This window comes from Acinonyx jubatus, chromosome A2 (genome assembly GCF_027475565.1).
Source record: "Acinonyx jubatus isolate Ajub_Pintada_27869175 chromosome A2, VMU_Ajub_asm_v1.0, whole genome shotgun sequence".
NCBI lineage: Eukaryota > Metazoa > Chordata > Mammalia > Carnivora > Felidae > Acinonyx > Acinonyx jubatus.
This window is the reverse complement of record NC_069383.1, coordinates 125,181,375-125,207,964: the sequence shown is the minus strand read 5'-3', so window position 1 is coordinate 125,207,964 and position 26,590 is coordinate 125,181,375. Positions and strand designations below refer to the sequence as shown.

The window sequence follows — 26,590 nt, the reverse complement described above, 5'->3', positions numbered from 1 at the left end:
AGATGAAAGGGGACAGCCTGAGCATCACCGTGGCCTTAGGGAGGCAAGGGTGGAAACAGGCTGAGCAGTAAGGGGTTACTGCCCTGATCCCTGTGAGGATCTGCAGCTTGTGAAAGCAATATGATGTGGTGGATGCTTGCACAAGTCCGATTCTGAATCAGTTGTTGGGGTTGAGAGAAAGAGAAGAGTTGAGGCCTATTCCAAGATTTTTGGCCTGAGCAACTGAAACACTGAGATTTAATTCACTGAGATAGAGAATACTGTAGAAAGGAAATGTTTTAAATGGAGTGGATGGAGCAGTCAAGAATTTAGTTTTAGGAATATTCAGTTTGAGGTCTTACTAGATGATTCTTGAGGACGCTGTTTGAGTGCTGAATCCATCCATACTGAAAGCCAGGATTACCACTTGACTTTTTAGTTATACAAAGCAGAATATTTGCCCTACAAATTCTTTTGTGCAATCTCTGAACATAAAATTCTCAGTCTGTTTCCTTTTAGAAGCCAAGAAATTTCATCATTTACATGCCATCTGCAATTTTTCTTCATCAGTGCCTTTAGACACAAGATGTTCTTAAGAGTTAGCTCTCCTTGGGTTGCAAGTAACCATCTTAGATTACTTAAAGAGGCTAATTACCTTCGAAATGCTTCCAAAAAACACCAAGTATTTGGATATCAAAAATTAAGTGTTTAATGGAAGCTACAGTATTTAACTTGAGAATCCTTGTATTATTTTACATTAATCAAAAATAATCACACAAGATCCGTACTGCTATAAAGTCTTGCATATTGAATTTCATGATTACAAGTATATGAAACTTGCACATTTTAAGCAAGATGGTAAGAGACTACCGTAAGTGTTTTGAATTCACAATGCTCAGTCAAGAGGAAGTATATTTGATTAATAACAGTACTTCAGGCTGGCCTGCTTCTTTAGATGCTATTCCTCCAATTAGCTACCCACTCAATATTTAATGAGTGGTTCCTAGCGCCATGCTGGGTACTGGGGCTGGATGAACAAGACACAGAAGGATTCTTTCCCCATAAAGTTTACAATCCAGAGGGGAAAACAGGTAGCAAGAAAGGAATCAAAGATGTTATGCTAGTTCTTGATGCCTGAAGCATGATGATAATGCTCTTCAGAGAGATAATCACAAAAACCTTACCAAAATTCTTAAATAGGATTTGAAGCTAAATCCACGTCAAAGGTTAGGATGGCTATTAAGAGCTCCCAGTAACAGTAATAACACCGGCTTTAAAGGATTCTGTTTTACTTGCATTTTTGTACCTTTAAAGAAAAATTATTAACATAAAATTGAAAAATTAACACATGCTATTTATATCCAAACTTAGAATAATTAAGGATTTCAATTATCTCTAAGCATTTCCCACCCAATATAGGAAATTTTCCCCTAATAACACTTACAGATCAACATGCACACTCCCATTCAATTGCAGCAATAGGGATGCATCACGTTCAGAGGGATTTCATTCAATTGTTGGGATTTCCGTCAGACTAAAAGTTCTGTGAACAAAGGAGTCCAATCTATCTTTGATCACCTTACCCACTTCCTAAGCGTGGAGTAAAATCCCAGTAAATACTGGTGTTAAACGGGATGTGGATATCCTAATTATATGGTTGAAAGAGAGGAGAGCACGCTGATTAAGACTGTGTCTGGATTTGGATGCCTATACTGCTACTTAGTCTGTGGTCTCAGCAAAGTCATACAACCTCTATATGCCACAGCATCCTCATCCTTGAAGAGAAGCTACCATCACCTTCCAACCCATGGTGTTGCTGTGAGAACTGAGAATCAATGCATGAAACATATCTAGAACAGTCACAGCAAATTACGCAGTAAGTGTGAGCTTTTAAAATCATAATCACCATCGTGATTGGTGCAAACTTCTACTTTAGACTGGGTATTTATATTTTACACCTAAATCATACAAGGGTTTTGCTTCTTTTTACAGTTTTATTTCACTCATTGTACATTATCATAATATTCTTATTGATCTGTAAGTCTTTTCCTTGTGCCTTACCAAATTGCTAAGTTCCTCACTGATTCCATGATGTCATACTGGCTTTTACAATCATAATTTTCTAGCAAGTAATCACATCAATTATTAAGTCAGAGTAAAGAGCCAGATAAACTTGTTTGCATATCTTCTTGCAATCAGAATTTTTGATTGATGCTGTGCTTTGAATATATAAATGATGATGTATATTTAAATCTTACTAATTCAGAATTGTTACTGATAATACCAAACATATTTAGCAAGAAGTTCTAAACACCGAATATTTTTAGTTCAAGTATTTCCAAAACCAAATACTCCTTCATCTAACCCTAGATGTGTAGTATGAGTAAAAGATTGGGTCAGGCTTCTCCTAATAATTAGTGAGGGATAATACTGAAGTATGACATGTATTGGTTGCTTGTACATGTATGCCACCAAAGATTTATAATGGCTTGTTGCTAAACGTTGCTCTGCAATCTCATTATACTAAATTGGTAACCAAGTTCTCTTTTATATAGATAATACAAAGATGAACATGTGAACTTCACTGATTAAATTAACACTGGCTAATTAAAATCTAAAGTAGTAGAATTATGTTTTATATGTATTTTAACTTATCCACAATGCTAGCCAATTATATTTAATTTTATATTATTGGTGTAATTTTTACTAAAATTTATTTATTTTTATTTTATTTTAGAGAGAGAGAGACAGTGCAAGCTGGGGACAGGGGCAGAGGGAAAGGCAGAGAGAATCTCAAGCAGGCTCCATGCTTAGGGCAGAGCCCAATGCAGGGCTCAATCCCATGACCCTGGGATCATGACCTGAGTTGATATCAAGAGTTGGACACTCAATTTACTGAGTGTCCTATATTATTGGTATACTTAGCAATTTTATTTAATAAGTGTATATTCTCCACAAAAATTTGGCTATTATATATGGAGAGAGAAATGCAGTAATGAAACTAGAAATCAAGCAAAATTAATGTCTCATTCCCATATGAAGCCAGTTAAGCAAACATTTTCACTGAGTTAATAAATTTTGAAAACAAGAAAATAATAGTTTTCTGTAAATAAAAGTAATGCATTATTATGTTAAAAGTACTTAATCTGTCATGCCCACTTTCCTTACCTGTACAATGGAAAAAAATAATGATACCTACCTCATCTGGTAGTTAGGAAGTTTAAATGTGGGAATGCATGTAAAGCACCTGGGACATAGAATGTTCTTAACTATTATCAGCTATGATGATTACAAGGATAAGGACAATTCAAATGGTTGTATTGCAAGGAGTTATTAATACACTGATTAAAAATATACTTGTGCTATCAGTTTCATTGATATATATGCGGGAAACTATGGAATTGCAAATCACTGATTTTCCTGTGGTCTAATTTAAAGCCAAGTTATGTATAGTTTGTAAATGATGCTTGTGAATTTACCTGTGAATATTTAGCTAACAAAGACTCAGCGTTGAACGCAACACTGACATCTCTGATTATATTTTTTAATATTTTACCACCATTCTGGTGGTAACTTTTTAATGCACATTGCCATCTTTTGAATAAGGTGGGAAAGAAAAAAAAAAAAGGAAGAAAATCACTCTTGACTCTTCGGTGTGAACTTTAACTTATTCATGTTTAACAGAAATCATCAAGCTTTGGGGAACTAAAAAAACATGAAAATAAACTAAGTTTACTTACTTTATTAGTTTTTAATGTTTATTTATTTTTGAGAGAGAGACAGAGACAGAGACAGAGAGCGAGCAGGGGAGGAGCAGAGAGAAAGAGAGAGACACAGAATCCGAAGCAGGCTCCAGGCTCTGAGCAGTCAGCACAGAGCCGGATACTGGGCCCGAACCCATGAACCATGAGATCATGACCTGAACTGAAGTCAGATGCTTAACTGACTGAGCCACCCAGGTGCCCCTAAGTTTACTTATTTTAAAAGAAAAGTAGATAGACTTGAGTAAACATCTCACATTAAGATTTTTTCAAAAGGTACACATTTATATTTTCATTTGGGTTTCTATCTGAAGATTCAGGGATATCACAAAGACAAAGACAAGGGTGACTTGCAGTTTACAAGCATTTGGAACTGGGTTTGTAATATTCATTGTGCTTAGGGACTTGGGTTGCCCATTTTAAATGATAAAGAAGGCTATCATAAACTACTTCCTTACCATTCAAAAAATCGGAATATACGTACGAGTTTTCTTTGTGGTTGCATTCACCGTGGTGCTAAAGGGACCAGCACCAGCACTGTTGTAAGCCCGGACAGCTGTGTAATATGCCACATTACTCTTCAAGCCACGGAGTCTGGCTGACGTCTCATTTCCCGCCACTTTCACTTTGCTTGACGATTCCTCTTCTCCATTATTCCAGTACCGCACCTGGTAGACAGAAAAACAGAAAAGATGCAAAAGGCTGACACAAACAATACCACCTTTTATATTAGGTGGTTTTCATTAAGATCGGTTCTGTAACGTATTTATATTCAACTATTCAAACATAGACTCATTAAGGCCCTACTATGCGCTAGGTGTTCCATTAGGTTATCAAGTGAGACAAAAAGGGACTCCAAAAGAAGACAGAGAATAAACAAGTACACAAAGAAGCCAGATAAAGTCAAAGAGAGTAAGTGCTAAATACTACTAGACTATAGCTTATAAAGGGGAAATGAGGGTAAAATCCAGAAATTTAAAAGAGCAAGCTGCTCTCACTTCTCAGGCCCTAACCAGCCAGGACCGAGCTCAACTCCAGAATGCTGACAGCCCTCATGAACCTCCACTGGATGGTGGAGGTTCCCTCTGTGAAGAAAGTGAACTGTCAGAGAAAGGACTATCCAAAAGCCAGCTGGCCACTGGATTGTTCTACAGTGATGGCCAGCTGTCAACAATCCCACCTGTGCACGCAGAGCTGTGGAGGAGAAAAGGAAAGCCACTGACATAGTTATGAATCGTGCAAAATGATGAGATGTTAAAGATAAATGCATATGTAGTATAAAGTATAAAGTAAGTTAAGGAGGATATTTAATTAAAAAAACAAATAAGGGTAGGAAAAATATGATAAAAATACATGTTCCCTATCTCTAAAGTATTACTATGCTTTATTGGAAAGAATAATACTTTTCCCAGAAATATTACATGAGAACAATTATTTCCCTACATGTATGTATATATGTATATACATATGCATGCATATACATACACATGTATATGTGTGTGTTTATTTATATGTTTATATTTCTATTATTCACATTATATTTATATATAGGACCCCTTAAACTCAGGTAAAATGCTGTGTCCATCCACATATAGGTGTATGCGCATTTCTTTTGGAAATGAGTTAATTTTTATAAAAACCTCAAAAGAAGAATATAAGCCCAAATGATCAGGACTAACTTGAATATGTAGTTTCTACACCTTTAAAGCACTGAATTAACACTGAAAGTTGATGATGACATGTTAGCAAAAAAAAATCCACATATCTTAACAGACCCCATTTACCATCATAAATGAAAACTCCACGGATTTTATTCATTAATTAAAGATAACATGCAAAAGAACTGTCTTTTATAGAGCCACAGCTAAGTAAATTGCTAATGGATACCAAAAACTGGCATACATTCTGAACTCAACAATCATAAATACTAGGTAGTGGTAGGTTCAGACAACTCCCAAATGGCAAGACACCATTCCCTCCCCTTGAAAGCATTATCTACTTAGTAATGAAGCATTCTTCACCAGTAATATTCACCAGTAAATTCTTCACACATAACCAGTAATTAAAAAAAAATGTTACAGACAGATTGACTTGTGGCCTTTGATATAGCATAGATTGGGGGGTGGGAAATCACAAAATTATGAGTTATTAAAATATCAACAGATGGGACAGCAGAGGCATTCAGGAGTTAAGTAACTCAATCAGGGCAATCTGGCCTCTTCTTATGGGCCACTCTTTTTCTGATAGGTCAAATCACTTCAATATAAGTTGTCTACAGAAGTGTTCCTTACATGACTAATTCAAAGAAGAAATGAAAATAATTTTCAATTGGCATAAAGAATATCGTTAATAAATTTACAGAAAGCACTTAAAAGTCCTTGATAGCACTATGCTTCTGAAGTACTCCGTGTACCAGAACAAGAGATTTATTTTTAGATCTAAGTTTCTGACACATATTAGAAATATATAGACAATGGAGAAAATTTGTGCCAAATTGGAATATATTAGTTAGAATTGATTATGTAATCTTCTTACATAGCTTTACTTAAAAAATTGAATATATGTGTATTAACTCAAACATAAAGAAACAAGGCAGTACATTAATATTCCCAATTTTCTGTGAGTAGTTAATCAATTGTGTTCTATAAACTTTTGGTCAGGAATATTTATAAGGGTAGATAATTACATTTTTTAAAAATATTTATTTATTTTCGAGAAAGACAGAGAGAGGGAGGGAGAGAGAGAATGAGTGGAGGAGGGGCAAAGAGAGAGGGGGAGAGAGGATCTGAAGTGGGCTCTGTGCTGATAGCAGTGAGCCCGATGCAGGGCTGGAACTCACCAACCATAAGCTGAAGTCGGTCTCTCAACCAACTGAGCCACCCAGGTGCCCCGATAGTCTTTTTTCAAAGGAGGGAAAGGGAAAAAATAACGTAAGAAAAATAAAGGAGGGAAAATTATCTTTTATTAAAGACTAAGACCATGTCTTTCCTCCCAGCTGTGTTCTGGGTAAAAGTCCTATACCTGAGAAAACAAAATATCACTCTGTGCTAATTCAGATTTTATAGACATAACCACAATGCAGGGAAGAAGAAAGGAAAAATATCTACATTGAAGGAAAATCTCTGCAAATATAACTGTTTTGAGTGTGTCTACTATACTTCAATTAAAAAAAAGATGATAGAGAATAAATATATGCATATATATAAATATATATGCATACATAAATATATGTTATATTTGGTGTAAAAGAGTTAATGTAACAAAGACAAAACATGAAAGTTGCATCTACTAAAGATGAGCAGAGAAAAATATTAGAAAACACATGAAGAACCCGCTAACAAGAAAGAAACTTAGGAGATTCAACTAGTGGGAGACTGGCTACAAGATAGTGATCTGAAGTGGATCTTAAAATAAGTATATTTAAAATGTCCAGATTTATTAAAGAAGGAACTGAATCTGTATTTGCCAAGAATAGAAGATTAAAAACAAACCCAAATTGGGTGTATTTGAAAAATACCAGAAAAATACAGTATTAAAAAGTAAAATCAGTGACAGAATTAAACTGAAGACTACATGATGGAAAAGAGATTTAATAAACCCTGAACGTGGAGAAAAAAAAAATAATGAAAACAAAGTTAAGAGATATCGAAGTCAAATGAGAAGTTCCAACCCGAGTTCCAGGAAGGCTTAAGGAAAAGGCAACAATCAAAAGAGAAAATAAAATGTCCGAGAATATTCCAGAACTGAAGACACACAGAAATTTTCACAAAGTAAACTCTGAGTTTAGTGTGTGGGAGGGAAATAAACAGTAAATCTACTGCAAAGGACAGTGTGATAAGAATAGCTGGCTCTCAACATTTTCCTATCACGATAGACCTGAGTTATAGTTCACCCTCTTGAACAGCTGTGTGTCACTGTGCCTTGGTTTGCTAGTGCGGAGTGTGCACCTGTGAAGAGAAACCACTGCATTTCTGGGCATGGAGGACAGCAGGAGAGGCAGATGCCAAGCTGGGGACACACATCTGAAGCAATGTCTGTCTTGGTCATTACCACAGCTCTACCACTCACAGCAAAGCCTGCACATACTAAGCATTCAGTATTGCTGGATGATTTGAACCAATCCCATCTCCATCCTTCCCACTACAGAGATTCACTGGGACATACTAAGAAATATATATTCGGTCTCTGCCAAGGTTTCCTGGCATACAGATCCCTCCAAACCCTTGGAATCTCCAAAGAGATGTGTCAGTATGTATGCTAATGAGCTATCTGTGGCTGCAGGATACCTTAAGAAAGGGGCTGGTTGCCAGGGGGACCAACCTTATAATTTGAGGGTGGGAGCTTACAGCCCCACCTACTGACAAGAGGCTAGAGGTTGAGTTACTCAGGTTGACTAAATATCACCGATTTAATCATCTATGCCTAGGTCGTGAAGCCTTCATGAGAAGCCCTCCTGGAAGGGTTCAGAAAGCCTTGGTGACCACACCAAGGTACTGGGACGGTAGAGCTCCTGGAGAGGGCATGGAAGTTCTGTGCCTCTTCCCACACACCACGTCTTATGAATCTCTTCCATTTGGTTGTCGTATCCTTTATGATAAACGGATAATAGTAAATAAAGCGCTTTCCTGAGTTTTGTGAATCGTACTGGCAAGATCTCAAACCCAAGGAGGAGGTTGTGGAACTCCTGACTTTCAGCCAATCAGACGTACTAGACGCATCTGAAGTGTATGTGTGGGGGAGGCAGGTAGTCTTAGGGACTTAGCCCTTAATTTGTGGGATCTGAAGCTAACTCCAGGTTTATGGTGTCAGAACTGAACTGAATTTTAGGACACCCAACAGACATCAGAGAATTGATCAGTGTAGAGAAAACCCCTCACGTATTTGGTGTAAGAAGTGTTTGGCGGATACAGCAGAGACGAAGAGATGGTTTTTTCCTTTCATCCACCAAGCTAAGTACTCAATCCTAATATTCTGTGCATCTATGAGACACTGGAATTCTAACTGCTTGAGGAGATAAAATAATTATTTTTCTTCAGAACCATAAAACCATATCACAAGCCAAAATATTTTTATCTGTATAAGTAAACAGAAACAAACCTGAGGAATGTCAGGATTTAAAATGCTACCTCTGTTTCTGCAAGTAATTTGGTCCTTCCAAAAACTGATGTCCCTGCTGTGAGGAGTCCTTAATATCATTCCTCAAAGGATTTCACTTAATTAAAACTTAACACAAGATGCAATCTATAAAAATAATCTATTGAAAAAACGGCACTTTTTCAGCCATTAAAATACAGGCATTAAGTCAGAAATACTATTTTAATAGACTAAAATAATTTTGTATATGCTTAAAGATTTTCAGAGTGACAAATATTTCAACTTAGCTGTTAGACACCAAACATACTTAAATAAACATAAGGCGGCAAAAATGCAGTCAACAGTGTTTTAGAACACAAATCCAGATCTGTCTTCTACTCTTCTTTAATTGGTTCTCAGCTCTCAGGATGACTTGTGTGCTATTCGACCCCTGACCCTGGCTTCTCACTGGATTTGGCCAACGGAAGGCAGATGAGAATATGGGAGGAGAGAGGCCGAAATATTTATTCCCCTGGATCCCTCAACGCTGAGACCCAGTTTTCTAGGGATCACCTTTGTCTAATAAAGAACACAAACTTCCAGTTATAAAATAAAAGTCATGGGGACCTAATGTAAAGCAATGGTAATGGCAAAGGTAGATCTTTAAAGTCCTCATTGCATGCATACAAGATTTGTAAGTATGTGTGGTGATGGATGTTAGTTAACCAGACTTACTGCAGTGACCATCTCACAATATATACAAATATCGACTCATTATGTTGTATACCTGAAATTAATATAATGTTGTATGTCAGTTATATCTGAAACACACACACACACACACACACACACACACACACACACACACAACTCCATTTGGGCAACCCTCACTTACACACTAGTTGCTGTTCTCTCTAGCATAACCCATCCTTCCCCTGAGCCAAAGTTCTACATTTCATTTACTTGAATTCATTTTTGCCTGATTTCTAATTGTTTAAATATATCTTAATTGTCTTTCTCCAATTTTCCTATGGACATTCAACTCATTCTAAGATGAAGTTAATTCTTTGCCTGATAGTAAGGAATTAGACTCAATACATATTTCTTTTTTTCTGACAGAATTTTCATACTCTCCAAAAATTACTCAAATATTTGACATCTTTTCCCATTGTAATTACAATGTTAGGAACTAAGCACATTGTGTAGAGCTATTTAGAACAGGAGGCAGGATGAAGGTACCAGTGAAGTTACAGTTTGGCATTTTGCTTACATTTTTGGTTATGCTCCCCCCATACACTTTAAAAAAAATCTACTAGGTTTCCTCCAAATATGCTAATTTGTATTATTTCACACTTGTAGACTTCTGTTTCAATCACTTATCAAGGTCATTCTCCCAACTTTTATTTTTTCAAGACACATAATGGCTTTAAAGAAACTGATGGTATATATTATGCTCTAACTTTGGAGCTTTTGCTCCTCCAGCACCCGCTACCCATGAACTTAAACATGCCGCATCCTCTTTATCACATCTGTATCTCTTGTTCCTATCCAAAGGGCACAAGAAAAGATCTGAGCCTGAGTGTTATAGCTTAGCAGATGAAATAAATTGGAGCCCAGGGAAATGAGCTCCTCAACTACTACTTGGTCAAATCAGAAAGAAAATTAGTCTAGATGCTAATGATGATGTGTGCTCAGCATGCCAGGTGGCACATGATCAACCCTCACTGAGATGAGAGAAAAGCAGGAGCTATTAACAATTTTAAAGCCATATTGGGGAAACTGCAACCCAGAAAGTTAGCCACATGACTGGTAATTAAACACTCTGCTAAGTCGTTTGTCTCTCCATGTTAGTGCTTGAGTCATTATTGAACCTAAGAAAATATATATTCTTATCTTGGTGTAACTATATAAATTATTTCTTAAGATTTTCCCGATTAGTCTATCTTTCTCTTAGTTTGTTTTCTTTGCCTTCCTACCTAACAAGCACTTGGGAAAGACATTTTCACTAGTTGTTTCCTTTCAACATGCGTATTCATGCCGCATTTGGATATTAGGTCTGCTGTTCTTTATATACCCAGGGCAGAGCCAGTGCACCCCAACTCACAATTAATTTCAAGGAAGTCCCATTTTCTCATTGCCTGTCTCATTTTTTGCTTCCTACCCCAACGGCAACAACAGCACCAACAGAAACAATAGTCACTGTGTAAGTGTTTGTTTCCATATTTCTTCACTGCTTTTCAAACTTTTTCCCCCAAAGAAATCTCATCCCAATGACCAATACTCAAAACAGAGAAAAGCCCAAGTCTCTCTGGGCCATTTTGACAGTAGCGGCTTTATCTCATTTGATTCTCCAGTGATGCAGTATGTTATTTACTATTACCATCTTTATTTTAACTGAACATTGGAGAGCTTTAATAACTTGTTCAAGGCCACACAGCAGTAAGAGAGTGGAGTCAAAACTGCATTTATCCAATCAACACATATTGTTTGCATGCCTCCTGTGTACCAGATAGGACTCTTGGCACTGAATAAACCAGCAGAGTTCCACGTCCCTTATGGAGCTTCCATTCGATCTGAGTGGGGATGAATGCAAGTCTGTCTCATTCTAAGATGGTGTGGACTTTGTAAGATACTATGCTGGCTCTACTTGCATTATTTGGTTTTCTCTTTCATTCGATTACTCTCTGTTTCCTGACATGACCAATAGAGGTATGCTTCAGCTTTCTTATAGAATATTCTTTTTTTTTTTTTTTTTTTTGAAAGAGAGAGACAGAGGCAGAGGCAGAGGGAGAGGGAGAGGGAGAGAAAGAATCTTAGGCAGGCTCCACGCCCAGTGTATAGCCTGATGCGGGGCTCAATCTCACGACTGTGTGAGATCATGACCTGAGCTGAAATCAAGAGCTCGATGCTTAACTGGCTGAGGCACCCAGGCACCCCTCTTTTTTATTTTTTGTTAAAAAAATTTTTTTTTAATGTTTATTTTTGAGAGACAGAGAGACAGAGACAGAGTGTGAGCCAGGGAGGGGCAGGGAGAGAAGGAGACACAGAATCCCAAGCAGGCTCCAGGCTCTGAGTTGTCATCACAGAGCCCAACGCAGGGCTCGAACCCATGAACCGTGAGATCATGACCTGAGCTGAAGTCAGACACTCAACCGACTGAGCCACCCAGACACCCCTTTTTAAATTTTTTTAAATGTTTATTTACCAGGTGCCCCTCTTATAGACTATTCTTATCAGCTTAAATTTATATATTGCAAAATTAACATCTGTCTGCCTCTATGCTGCCAAACAATTGCCAGCAATGGCTAGCTTTGCTGTGGTGCTTGAAAACCCACAAAGCCCATTTCCACATATTCCCTTGCTTATTTCTCTTAACTATTTCACAAACTACAACCAGCTCTCAAATTATGATCCTGTGTAATGGTTTGTAAACGACAAAGTTATGAATGGGGGATGTGTATCTCCATCTACTTTTTTAGGCATGCAAAATATGTTTTTTTCTTAAATTTTCTTTAAGTTAATTTGATTTAACCATGGAGCTTCATATCCCACTCAGCTAATGGGAAATTCAACCTCAATCACTGCGGGAGTCCCTATTCCCACACCCTCGCCAAGAAAACTTACTATTACACTGGTTTGATCCCGTCAGTTCCTGGACGGTGCTTGGAAAATGGGAAATCAGTGATCATTGCTGCATATGGGAAATACATCTGTTCCCTCCTTGTGGTCTTGCTACCAACATGGACACTGCCAGATAGAAAGCTATGAGGCCATAAGCCTCAGATGTTTGTTTCCACCAAGGTCACCCAAAATTTCTCTTGTATTTTTTCCTCAGTGGCATTTCTCTTTTCTTACCCTCCAGGATATATGAAACTAGCTCCTTAAGGGCTTGAGCTTTGGAATCTAGGAAGCTAGGAAGAAAGGGCTCTTACAGGCAACTTCTCTTGACAACCATCATAAACTCTCTGGAGGCAAAGAAGCTTAGAGTTGAAGAACGGCTTGAGGATATTTACTGGGGAAAATTCCATAAGTTGATATTTCAAAATTCTTCTGAGATATGACGTGTACTTACGTGTTGCTTATTATTATGAGCCAGAAACTGTGAAAAGCATATTAAGTGTCTAGTATCATTCAATACTCCCCAAATCCTAATGAGGTTGAGCCAACTACTGCACCACTCTGCAGGTGAGGAAAATGAGGCTCACAAAGTTTATGCAACTTTTCTAGCACATCCAGGGAATGACAGAGTCAAGGTTTAGCGCAGGTTTGAGCTCAGAACTACTTTCCTTTGCATTTCCTTCCATCTGACCTATCTGTCCCAACAATGCCATTGCTGTAATCATTTGGGAGCTACCACGGGCTGCCCACCACCTTTCAGTGCTTCCATTCACTGTCCTGGAATTAAAGGAACTTTCCAACTAAATGTTCTTGGCTTCCTTTAAGATGCTGATAAAGTTGGTTTGCTGTATCTGTGTGGGGTTTTACTTCTTTAAGTCTGGGCAGCTCTGTCTCTGATTAAGTTTCTTCGTGTCAGGACCTGAGTGTCCTGTGTTTAAGGGGCAAGAAGATATTTCCTTATGGATGCCTACTAAAAATATACATTAATAAGACTCATTCCTAGATGTTTGGGTTCAGGGAGTCCAGGGAGGGCTCTGGGGGTTCAACTTTAGCAAAAATTTGTGTAATTCTGGTACAGGTAGCACATGGTGCCCTCTTAGAGCATCACTGCTTTACTCTACCTTTTCTCTATGTTATTATTAATATTTATTCAAGTCAATGTTTGGTTACCAGAAACAGAAACTCTCTAAGTTCAAATATAAAGGGAGTTTACTGAAAAGAAGGGCAAGGTGCCATTATGAAAAAGAAGACAGTGAGGTGACTTAGGAATTGTACAATTGTCAAAGAGGTATTCTGTGTTGCTTTCTCTAAGCCTTCACGGGTCCCTATCTCCTCCATTCACTGGAGTTGTATGGGAATATGTCTGTTCCATCTCATCTCTGCAGACCAGCTTTGTCCTGCTTGCCCACGGCCTTCACTTGAGAAGCCTTAACCGAGTCCTAAATTCGACATATCACTGCATTACACTCAGTGATTACAATCTCTATATTGCTTAGTGCAACATATCAAATAAGAATCTGACTAGCTCAGCTTAACTGTCTATGGATCTGATGGCCACCGTGGTGCAATAATTTGAGGTTACATAGGCAAGTGGTGGGGTCTATGGTCCTGTGTTGCAAATGTGTCTGTGAAAACCTGTCACTGAATCAGGAGTTCCAAATGTGAGGGAAGTTTCCAAAAAAGATGGCTGTGGGTCGGGATGAAATCATAACTGTAACTCTTGGAATATCACTGTCAGAGAAGTCTTAAGACTTTTCATCTTGTGAGTTCTCAGCTCAACTGCTCCCACTTCCAATTGCTCCCTATTAAACATGGCACCCAGTCTGGATGGTTCTTCTCAACATTCAAAGCCATTGGAGCCTGGCTCTCCTGTGTCTATCTGTAGTTGTCCTTCCCACAGGAACTTTCTTCTGCAGGCGAGTTTCTACTCCTCTACTTCTCCAACATGCCTTCCTTAATCTGGAATGTTTTCCATTTTCTCTGTGTCTGCTTACTTTTCCTTTTTAAAGTTTAAGTTTATTTTGAGAGAGAGAGAGAGAGAAAGAGAGAGAGAGAGAGAGAAGTGGGGCAAAAAGACAGAGAGATTCCTAAGCAGGCTCTGCATTGTCAGCACAGAGCCCAACACAGGGTTCGAACTCACAAAATCTTGAGATCATAACATAGGCTGAAACCGAGAGTTGGATGTTTAATCCCAGGTGCCCCCAAACAGAGTTCTTTGAAAGTAAGAATTAGGTCCCAGACTGAAGGCAAGAATTAAGTTACAGACAGCTATCTTCTCAAGAACCTAAAAGAGTGCAATGTAACAAGGCCACCAAAAAAGTAAGACAAAGAGCTGGAGGAAAGAGTTTTCCTGTTGGCATAAATATCTTTGAACTTAATAATGCAGTTCAATCTCATTCTTATTTTCTAGGCAATCTATTTAAAAGATTTAGCCCATCTGATTGATATATGATCTCCTTCCATATTACTGTTTTTTTTTCCTTTTCTATCCCAAGTTATTTTCATTCAATTCGTTGAGTTAAACTCAATATCCACTGATAATCACATGGGACAATGTGGTGGTAAAATTTCAATAAAAGTCAGACTTTAGTTAAGATGTCATTGTTAAAAAGAAGTTTAAATTAAAGGAGACAAGGTACCACAGCAACATACATACACAGTCTAATTAGTTTTAAAAGAAATTACCTCATAGCCAAGTAAATGTCCATTGCTTAACTTCCAAGGAATGGTGTTCCATGACACTTCAATTTCTGAGGAAGACAGGCTATTTGCAGACACTTGAGATGGAGCTATTGTAGGCTCTGTTTGGCAACAGAAAGTGAAATACAGTTATTATTTTGGTACTTAATTCAAAAATCTATTCAAGCTTTTGTTTTCAAAAAAGTACTATAATGTATTTGAAAATTCAACTAAGTAGATTATAAAATTATTTGAAAACATGAACCATGTCTTGGTCTATTTCCATTCCTTGGGAGTCAATGGGCTTTTCCTTGCTAAACAGCCACAGGAACCTGTTCTTTCCTCTGTTGTACTTTTTTTCTTGGTACCTTTTCTTCCCTTCTTTTCCTTTGTTCTCTCCCTTTCATCCCACAGCTCTTGCTTGGGCACTCCTATGCCCACAAAGGCTGTCTGTTTATTTATTTATTATGTTTTGCCAAACAAAGTCATGCTTTACAGAGTTCATTTATTCAATAAGCATTTAGTGAGTGCCTTCTGTATTCAAGGCCCATAACAGGGGCACACTCAAGTAAGATGGGCCAACTTCCAGAAGTTCACTGTTCTGAAGGAGTAGACAGGCATGCACAGAACTTATAACACAACAAAAAGATCCTTTTGTAATAAACAACTCTTAGCAGCTTTAGAGGCTCACAGTGATTCTCTCCTCTCAGGGCACAGCTCTGAGCAGAGGCTCCCCCTGCCCTGATATCCATTTCTGTGTTAAATGATCCTTCTTCTGGGCCATGCTTATTGATAGTGAGACAGAGTCTTGGTCCAAGGAAGGACCTATTGGATTTTTTCTCCTGAGTATTCGAAATTTGGTTTGGACAAATAAGGAAGGAGTACTTGAGGTCAGTCAACCCCGCGTGACACCCTACAGAGGTAGATGGTTTCTGAGGCCCCAGAGCTTCTCTGATTAATGATCTTTATGAGGTGTGCTGTTTAAAACTTACTTTGATTGGATAAGTCCTAGTACATTTCCACCAAATCCCTTACCTTTCTCACAGATAAGTCAAATCTGTTTCTGATGTTTGAAATAGAAAGACCTTTACCGAACTCATCATTAGTGGCAAGAATAGTAACAGAAGGAGGAAAGGGCAGAGGAGGAGAGGGCGAAAGTCTGTAGTTGACCCTCCTTCTAACTGCCAGCCTTTCCAATCCACGGTGCACAGGGTAGGCAGTGTCTGAAAACTCCCTGGTTAACTGCCATCTTTCCACAGATCCCTGCCTTTGTAATGAAAATCTTTGGCAACTCTTGGAAATGGGGTCCGGCTATTAATATGAAGGCTTTCTTTCTTTCTTTCTTTCTTTTTTTTTGCAAAGGTTTATACTACCTGTTTGTTTTTCTCTCCGAACTCTGTAGAAAAAGAGAGGATAAGAATAGTGTCGGGGGTATTAAAAAAAATTGAGTCTTCTTATTATTTTATACACAACAACTGTGGACCATGTTTTTCAATTTACTGCAAGGTGCTGGGGGTAGAGAAGACACTGTACAATCACATTTCATGAGTTCAGAATGGTTAAGAGCGAAGGCTCTGGGTTAAAATACTAGCTTAGCAAGTCTGTATGGAGTGTGGCAAGTCTATGAATTTCTCTTATTAAATTTCCATTTTCTTATGTATAAATGGACAATAATAATAGTGCCTACGTGTAATTCCTCCTTGGAAAATCCAAATTAGATAAAGTCTGGCAGATGGTAAATATTCAATACATGTTAGCTCCTGTCATTCTTATTAAGTAGAACCCCATGTGAGAGCCAATATTCAGCTGCTTTTGTCCCATAAAACGGCAATTTCATATGACTCTCCTAATAATACTATTTTCTAAAGAGATACCATAGTTGGGGCAGGTGTAGAAGAAAGGCAGAGAAGTGGAATGGGTCCAGAGTGGACTGGCTGGAGCTGGTGCATCACATTCTTGAGTCTGCACATTGCACACCTCTCCATGTCACACTTCCGGTCCTCTCTGTCCACCCTGCTAACATCCTATTTGCAGGTCACAGGAAACACTATAAAACCTGAGATTAGGGCATTCCCAAGAGAATATCTTAATCTTATCCCCAAAAGAAGAAAGTTGTGGAAAGCTGTGTTGTTTCTTGCTTCACAAACTGGGACTTGAATGCACTCTTCATCAAGATTTTTATAAAGGTTATTTACTTTGACAGTGGGGGAGGGGCAGAGAGAGAGGGAGAGAGAATCCCAAGCAGGCTCTATGCTGTCAGGTTGGAGCCTGACTCAGGGCTCAAACTCCCGAACCATCAGATCATGACATGATCAGAAACCAAGAGTTGGCTGCCTAACCACCTGAGCCACTTAGGTGCCCCAGCTCATCAAGAGATTTTTAACCAATAGTTACATCCTCTGACTAGTTAGTGAGTCTGGTACTTCCAAGTAGGCATGGTTGATATTTACCACCTGAAATGTGAATCTCACTGTGACTTCAGTCATTATCCTTTGGAAGAAATTTATCTGAAGTCACAAAGAACTTCCAAATCAGTTTTTGGAGCATAAGTGGTTTATTAGGTTGGAACTGATATATAATCAAAATGTTTTCCATACCTTCTTCTGCAGAGAACACTGTTGTCACTGGGCTAAATGGTCCTTCGCCTTTGTTATTATAAACACCCACTTTAACTTCATACAGGGAAAATGGCACGATGCTTTCATTCCTAAAGACATATCTTGGGGTATCAGGAGATGTAACCACTGTCTGGATCCAGTTGGTAACTCCAAGGGGACGGAAAGCAACAACATAACCAAAACCTTCACCATTCTGCAGTTCTTCGGGGACTGGCTACAAAGGAAAGACATATTAAATCACCCTTACACATGAGAATGAGATAAAAATAAATGGAGCTATAATCCTTATTCTTTTGCAAAAGCCATCAAATAATAATTGACATCGTATTAAGCGGTTATATAAAAAAAGGAGAAAAAGGTCAGTGGCACAGTCAGCTGCTTTTAAACAGACATATGCCACTCTTTCATAGCCATCCAGATAACTAATTAGAATTTTCTAAAGTTATTCAAATCTTTTTGCGCACTCTGTAGCTCCAATGTGACTTATGTATCATAAGATACGCTTGTAGTTGAATATACCTCATCTCGTAAATCAAATAAAAATCATCTAATCCCTAATGTTGAGTCTAAGGAAAGAAATTGCCCACTGATTAGATGGTTAAATATAAAAGGAGTAAAACTATAAAAAAAAAAAGAAAGTAAAAAACAGTGTATTAAGGTCAAAGTTGTGTTTAGATCGTGTCAAAAATTCCTACTGACACTCGATCACGATCTCTTAAAACTTTCTAGTTTTTCATCAACATCTTCAAACAACACAGCCAATTCTCATGCTTTTTGACTTCAAATGTGTTAATTAAAATTTTTCCTAATTACAACATAAAGCAAGAGCTGAGAGCATGGCCAGGAAGCAAGCACCTGCTGGAATCAGTGGGTGTGCATCAGTGGGGTTACAGCTGCATGGAAAGCCGTGAGGACAGCTTGAGAGAAAATAGCCAGGACTTGACTCTCACCCCTATGTTTGCCAGCCAAATGACCCTGGGCAAATTATTTAATATTCTCTATGCCTTAGTGTTTTCATCTATAAAATGTTCCAAGAGTGAAATGGAAAACAAAACAAAACAAAACAAAATCATACACAAAATGCTGGAAACAGTGATCAGCATAGAGTGAACATTCAAAAATTTAAGCTACTAGCATTACCACCCCCTCCAGTACCACCACCAGTGCCACTCGGGAGGCCATGGTGGGAACAACAACCCCCCGTGGGGGAGGATGGTGCCCAGACACTTACATCCCAGGTTATCACCAGCTCAGACCGGCTCCCACCTCCTCCACTGACTTCTGAAGGAGGCACTTCTGGAACTGTGTAGGTTAGAGACACAGAGATAAAACCCTATTTGCATTTGGTGACACTTATGTGAAAGAAGATTCAGTGCTGCTTCTTTCTTTCTTTTTTTAAACGTTTATTTATTTTTGAGACAGAGAGAGACAGAGCATGAACGGGGGAGGGTCAGAGAGAGGGAGACACAGAATCCGAAACAGGCTCCAGGCTCCGAGCTGTCAGCACAGAGCCCGACATGGGGCTCGAACTCATGGACCACGAGATCATGACCTGAGCCAAAGTTGGCCACTCAACCGACTGAGCCACCCAGGCGCCCCAGTGTTGCTTACTTCTAATAGTTGAAGTAATCTGATCACAGGCACATTATACATATGCGTATGTGTGTATCTGGATCATATAAAACATATATGCAATGTGTGTGTGTGTGTGTGTGTGTGTGTGTGTATCTTTGGGGAGATCAAATAATTTACATTTGCATGAAATTATCAAAGATTCAAAATATCTCAAATAGTAAGAAAAAAAATGACTCTGTATAAAGGTTAATACAACAGGGGAAAGTGGTTCACTAGGTATGATGGGCAATGAATCCAGCATGAACATTTAACTTGGGAATATTCCACAGTAGAGATCTAACTGGTGAGCCAACATTGGCTTTACCTAAAAAAAAATGACCTAGACTCAAATCCTCAAATCTTGTTAAGACCTGCTCTTTATAAACCTCACACAGGTGTCAGATTCCTTACTTACACTGAGAACTTCATGCTTCCTAAGTTCTATGACATAACTAGAACAGAAGTTCCCTGAAGGTGGTCTTTGTTCCCAGCTGTATCCACCATATCTAGAACATGCTGAGCACACAGTAGACACTCCTTAAATATGTGTTGTGGGGGGCACCAGGGTGGTTCAGTTGGCTAAGCGTCTGACTCTTGATTTCTGCTTAGGTCATGATCTCATGGTTTGTAAGATCAAGCCCTGCCTCCACCTTTGCACTGACAGTGTGGAGCCTGCTTGGCATTCATTCTCTCCCTCTCACTCTGCCCTTCCCCTACTCACGTGCTCGTTCACTCTCTCTCAAAGTAAATAAATAAATATTAAAAAAATATGTGCTGTGTGAATAAATAAATGGACTACAAAGATGAGCAAGGTTCCCCTATTTCTCATAATTCCTGCTGGAAATGTCACATGCATTGTCCTGAGTAAAAAAACATCATTAAAATTACTGAAATGTATTCCTTGACTTCTATTTTGGCTTAGTATCTAAAGTGATATGTGAGCTGTACTTCAAACATCCTTTTAATTAGTATTAATTTAGTATTAATTAATATTAAAGATGCTGAAAAGGAAAGTCTATTGATTCTCTCAAATGCCTCAATAATGTGATACTATGTACACTTCCTAATTTCCAGTTTCAATGTTAGGATATTATAAAAGTCTTATGGTTAATACTAATAGTTTCCCCAAATATAAAATTTTAACAATGATTCTCTCTTAATCATTGAGGGGTCAAAATATTCCTAATCACCAGTAACTTGAGCTCATTCATGGAGCATGGTGGCAAAATGAGATTTCCTAGCAGCAGAACTCCCAAATGTCATTATCCTACCAATTTGTCAATGCTTGTTATAAATGAAAACAGCATTTCCCTTGTTAACAGGGTGACTATGTCAGATAGTAATTATAACCTTAAGTGACAAAAACATATTCACTCAACATGCACTAATAAACGCTGATGATGGACTGAACTTTTGGAAATGTCACATTACATTAGAATCACTTATATGAGTGTCTTTTGACAAATGCCATATGGCCAGTTCTGCCATTAGATAGGTCAGATAATTGCAATAATGGATTTTTGAGGTTGATTCCCTGCTGGCCTGGAGACCAGTGCCAAGAGAAATGGAAATACACACCCTATTAACCCATTTTACTCAGAAAACAAAAACACTAACCTGCCTCTTCAGTTCTTACTTTTTCTGAGGGTAAACTGGGTTCTCCACCTCCAATTTTGTTGCTGGCTACAACCCGAAATTCATATTCCACCCATGGATTTAACTCGACTACAGTAGCTGTGTGTGTTTTCCCATCAATGATTTCAGGCACTAAAAAGGAATATATCAGAGAAGTGACAGTCTGCATGTCTTGGCGCTGACTTAAAATCCATTTATATGTACCAATGGCATTTGACTCTCTTCTTTTACCTGTTGTGGCAGTTTGCCAACCCACGGAGAAAGGGGTCCTCGCCTGGACAGAATAGGATATAACTGGGCTATGGTTATCTGTACCTTCTTTCCAAGAGAGTTGGGCTGTCGTATCTGTAATTTCATCTACCTTCACATTTTCTGGTGGTCCAGGTGAACCTAAGGAAAACAAAAATGCAAACACTCGGTAGTAATTCCATAAATGTCATCTTTTATACCCAAGTGAAGAATGTGTCACATGATCCATTCAATACCTACAACTGATCCTAATTTCAAAACTACTCGGGAAGAAGGGCATTTGCCTAGCAATACAATAACCACTTTTTCTTTTTGACATTTCTGCTTTTAGATATTCAATCTGGATGTGAGTCAGTAATTTCAAAATCATAGTATTCTAGGCCTGCAAATGACACTTGCTTTTTGAGGCCTCTGTTCAGTAGGATTCCTGCACCTTTCCAAATTCTGCATCTTTTACTTTTGGCATGATTTCTTTTCTTTTAATTAACTGATGCACATCTGTAGTTCCTAGTTTGCTGGCTGGAGTTGTTTTATTCTATCATGTCCTCTGGTCGTTTTTCAGCCCAGTAGCAAAGCAATACCTTGGACAGTAGCTCAGATTGGCAAATTCTCTCAGGCATTCTGGATGATCCTGGTGTTCTGGAAGTTGTCATATACACACTATCACTATTCCCTTTCATATTAAACACTGTTGCTGTATTAATGACATGCTCAAAAACACATCAGCTTGGCAGCAGCTGTGAAATGCTTATTACAGTGAGAGCTATTTGAAGGGCAGAGCTGAGATATTTATTTTGTTGAATTAGCACCCTCCTTATTGTCACATCCTCTATAGACTATTTGGGGGGGGATCAAATCAATAATATAACTCACATGCTCATATGTGGTCTCATGGTTTTTCCTCCAGTATGAAATTATTAGTGGAAATGTAAAACAAACAAACAAACAAAAAACCACTGAGGCATTCATATCTACCTCTTACTATGAGGTCGGCGGCAGATGAAACACTGTCCACCCCCGTCTGCACCATACACACATATTTTCCACTGTGTTTCAGCTGAATGTTTCTGATCATTAAATCTCCAGATGAACTCTGTTGGGAAAAAACAGGTAAGGAACACACTGTCATTTTGAAAACACAGACAGTCTTGAAGGCTGTAGCCAACAACACCATGGAGATGAAACCCATTTTTAGAGAGAAGACCAAGGTGGTTCAAGACGGAAGATTGCTACAATGGAATGTATGGAAATAAAAACATGTTAAAAACCATATGTGATTGCAGATATAGATTTCTGTATATAAATAAATGACAAGCTTCCTTTTGGGCATTTATGGTTTCAAAAGTAAATAAGGGCAGAGATTATGGTCTCAGAGTCTATTTACTTCCATCCACTAGGATGACACTTATTTTTATATCCACAGCTCAGCACCAGCTCAACTCTTCTCTCTGGTTCCAACCTCTCTGCAATTATCTGCCTGAGAAGAGGAGAGAAGCATTTAGGTATCTGGTGGGAGATAAATACAGCAGGACAAGAGGATTACCATGGTTGAAACACTTTTCTGAACACATTGGAGCTTAAAAAGCCTAAAGCCATTTAATTCTTTCAATACAGAATTTAGGAACAGTCAGTATGAACCCCTCAATAAGAAGAAATTAAAACACTTTAAACCTGAAAAATAACAGCTGTCCATAAAGACATTTGCTGGCATCCTCTAGCACCAATTAATGGAGCAAATGTATTTCTAAAAGCTCAACTTCAAATGTCCTCATTTTAAAAGAATATAAAATCATGTTCATAAAAGTATTTACTGCAGGCCAGTTGCACACATTAGTAAAAATATGGATTAAAATAAAATGATTTGGCAAGCAAAGCTCTTTGAACATGATCACTTACTGAAAAATCTCTAAACTGGTACATAAGAGGAAGCAATAGTGTTTATCGTATTAATTAAAAGGACAGTTTTACTCTTAAGTTTTCCTAGTATTTTTTAAAAGATGGATTCTACTACCGTGCTTCTAGGTAATTTCCTAAGATCTCCTACAGGGTAATTCCTCAAATATTGCTTTCTATCCTTTGGATTCTTAATGGGCTATATATTCTCTGTTGGTCAGATTCTGTGGCTTTAGCCTGAATTTCTTGAGTACTGGGAGAAAGCAGATGTGAGGTGATTGATGGCTGTAATTAAATGATAATCCAAAAACTGTTAAGTTTGCACATTTTACTTTCAAGTTGAACTTTTTTCTTTCCCTCCCTCTCTTTCTCCTCAGGGTTATTTAGAAATTTATCCTCAGGACAAAACTTTGAATGCTTGCTGACCTTTAGAAACTCTTCAGGTTTTATGAGCTCCATACACTCACAGGAGGTTTATTATCATTTCTATAGAAATCTCTTATTTTCAGGAAGTAAGAACCGTTACTATTAAATTCCATCAAGGCATTAGGTCAGTTCTTATTCTTGCTTATGTTTATTTGCTTATTTTGAAAGCAGTTCGGTAAAAGGAAATTGGAACTGGACTTTCTTTATGCCCTTAGACATATAAATACATCTTTTAGGCACACTTGCTGTTTGTATCTGTTGAAAGAGTAAGGAAGAGACAGATATTGACTTGTCATTTCTTTTCACTTATGGTATGAATGGGTGAAGAAAGAAATAATTAGTTTGCTTATGTCAAAACCAAATCACCTTCCTGAAGAAATGTAGTTGGGCTCACCATCAGGGAAAATAGAATTTTTAATTATCTTTTTACAATGTAGAGTGGAAAAAAGAAGCAATTAACTAAGAGGTGTAGACAGCAGGAACCAGTGACTTTTTTCCAGCACTAACATAAAGTTGAGGGGATGAATACGTAAATGGAAAATAAAATTTAGCAAAATTTAAGATGGCTGCTCTCTTTAATTTCTGTCTCTCTCAATAAAGCATATTTGTATTGTTCCTCTTCAACTGTTTCTTCTCTCTTTATCTATTTTTTTAATGGATCAGTACAGAGAGTTAAGATTCATCTTAACAAAAGTTCATTGAATGTTTGCCATGTTAGGTTCACTCAAGGATAGCAAAGTATCTAATACATGGTCTCTGCTCTCTAGAATGTAAACCCATGCCAGGGTAACAGATATATACATGTGAAACAAATTATTTTCATAAATATAGGAAAGTTATTTATTGAAAGTTAAACTAAATTACATGCCACAGACCATTTGTAGATAACTTTAGAATAAATGAGATAGATAATTCCAAGCCCTGCTGAGGATGTGGGAGGAACTGGAACTCATGATGATTAGTACAACCATTCTGGAAAACTAGAAGTATCCACTGAGGCAGGACATAAGCATAATCTATGACCCAAGAATTCCATTTGTAAGTATAAACCTTACAGAGATGTATGCCTATGCTCATCAAAGACATTTACAAAAATGTGTGTAGCAGCACTGTCCATAAGAGCTAAACTATACAAACAACTTAATGTCCATCACAATTGGACACTCACTTAAGGAAATACTATTAGACCATGAAAATGAATGAACCATAACTACATACGTCAACATGGCTGAGTCTCAGCATCAAAGACATAAATCAGAAGAGATAACATTATAGTAATCTGTCGTATCACAGATGTAGATTGTGGTTTTCTTTCAAAGGATGGGTAGCACCATGAAGATTTGTAGGATATGGGTCATGCTGTTTCCTGATTTCAGTGTTGGTTACCTGAGTGTGTTCATTTTGTAAAAAGTCATTGAGTTATACACTTATGATCTGTGCATTTTTTGGTCAAATATAATAGCTCTCAAAATTCAGTCATTACTACATAAGGCTATATGTTTATATGCTCCACATTATAGGCTGAAGTTGTAAAATAACATGATTCTAATTCTAAACTCCAATTTCTTTCACAAGAATGAAATATTTGGTAATAATAATGTAAGTAATTGTGCCAATTAGAACATCCTATAATTTCTTATCAAGATGTAATTGAATATTCTGACATTGCAAAAAGATAAAAAAGGAAAAGAAAATTCCCAAGGGAAGTTTCACTTATGTCAAACCAGTTCTTGTCCTCATCAGTTTTTCATTGCTCTTGGTTACAATATAGTTGATTGCTGACTGACTGTGATAAAGGTGAGAGAAGAGGTATGTCCAGAAAAACACCAGGAAAATTAGTAAAGTAGAACTCAAGAAAACTGAAAAATGTTGTCAAAATGTGGCAAAGCAGTACTCACTAGATTATTTTCTTAACATATTTATCAATAAAATGTCATCCATTACTTAGATATATTTAGATTCAAATGAAACAACTTAGGAACATTAAAATCATCAAGCACATTCTTAGGAACACTATTAATTCTTTGAATAAAAAATAGCTTGGACTGATGAATGGATAAAGAAAATGTGGTGTATATATATATATGTATATATATATATATATATACACTTACATATACATATACATATACATATACATATACATATACATACACACATACATCCACACAATGGAATATTACTTGGCAATCAACAAGAATGAAAGCTTGCTATTTGCACCATGCAGATGGAACCAGAGTGTATTACGCTTAGTAAAACAGTCAGAAGAAGACATATACCATATGATTTCACTCGTGTGGAATTTAAGAAACAGATGAGCATAGGGGAAGGGAATAAAAAAAAAGAAAAAAACAAAGAGGGAGGCAAACCATAAGAGATTCTTAAATACAGAGAACCAACATAAGTTTTCTGGAGGGGAACGGGTGGGGGGCTGGGCTAAATGAGTGATGGGTATTAAGGAGGGCACTTGTTGGGATGAGCACTGGATGTTATATGTAAGTTACGAATCGATACATTCTACTCATGAAACCAACACTAAACTGTATGTTACCTAACTTGAATCTAAATTAAAAAAAATAGCTTGTAGCTTGTTATCTATTAAATTAGTCTGTTAGTATTTCTTTGTATTGTTTTCCTGAACTCATCCTTTTCTCCTCTTCCTTCAAATACAGTGGACCAGAACTGGACAGATGCAGAGTCAAAGCTTCATTTTTTAAAAAATCTCCCATTCCTACTTCCCTTAGATCTCCCTCTCAAAGCACAGCAGTGCAATTCTCAGTCTTTCCCTTTTCAGTGCCATTGATCAGAGATTTACTCAGAAATGGAGCCTTTACTAATGGGACAGGCCTATTCTAATCACTTACAGGACTCTGAAAAACAGGAGACATTTCACTAAGTTACATGAATTGTAGATTTTCTGAAATGCCCTATATTTTAAAAATAAGATAATTTACTCAAAACTACTGATTAAGCATCCTCCTGTACTTCAGTCACGAGGGATACAACAGTGAAAAAAATAACTGTCCATATGTTCATGGAGTTTGC

At 37.6% G+C, this 26,590-nt stretch overlaps 1 protein-coding gene across 1 annotated transcript in view; it reads right to left on the bottom strand.

The window, feature by feature from the left end:
• CNTN3 (contactin 3) overlaps positions 1 to 26,590 on the bottom strand; it is a 339,764-nt gene that overhangs the window by 15,974 nt on the left and 297,200 nt on the right. The window contains exons 14-20 of the mRNA XM_015066053.3: positions 22,202 to 22,319; positions 21,209 to 21,367; positions 20,960 to 21,109; positions 18,960 to 19,030; positions 17,708 to 17,942; positions 15,117 to 15,232; positions 4,225 to 4,408 (exon numbers count right to left, since the gene is read on the bottom strand). Coding sequence (XP_014921539.2) covers positions 4,225 to 4,408; positions 15,117 to 15,232; positions 17,708 to 17,942; positions 18,960 to 19,030; positions 20,960 to 21,109; positions 21,209 to 21,367; positions 22,202 to 22,319 — 1,033 coding nt within the window. The remainder of the gene's footprint in view (positions 1 to 4,224; positions 4,409 to 15,116; positions 15,233 to 17,707; positions 17,943 to 18,959; positions 19,031 to 20,959; positions 21,110 to 21,208; positions 21,368 to 22,201; positions 22,320 to 26,590) is intronic.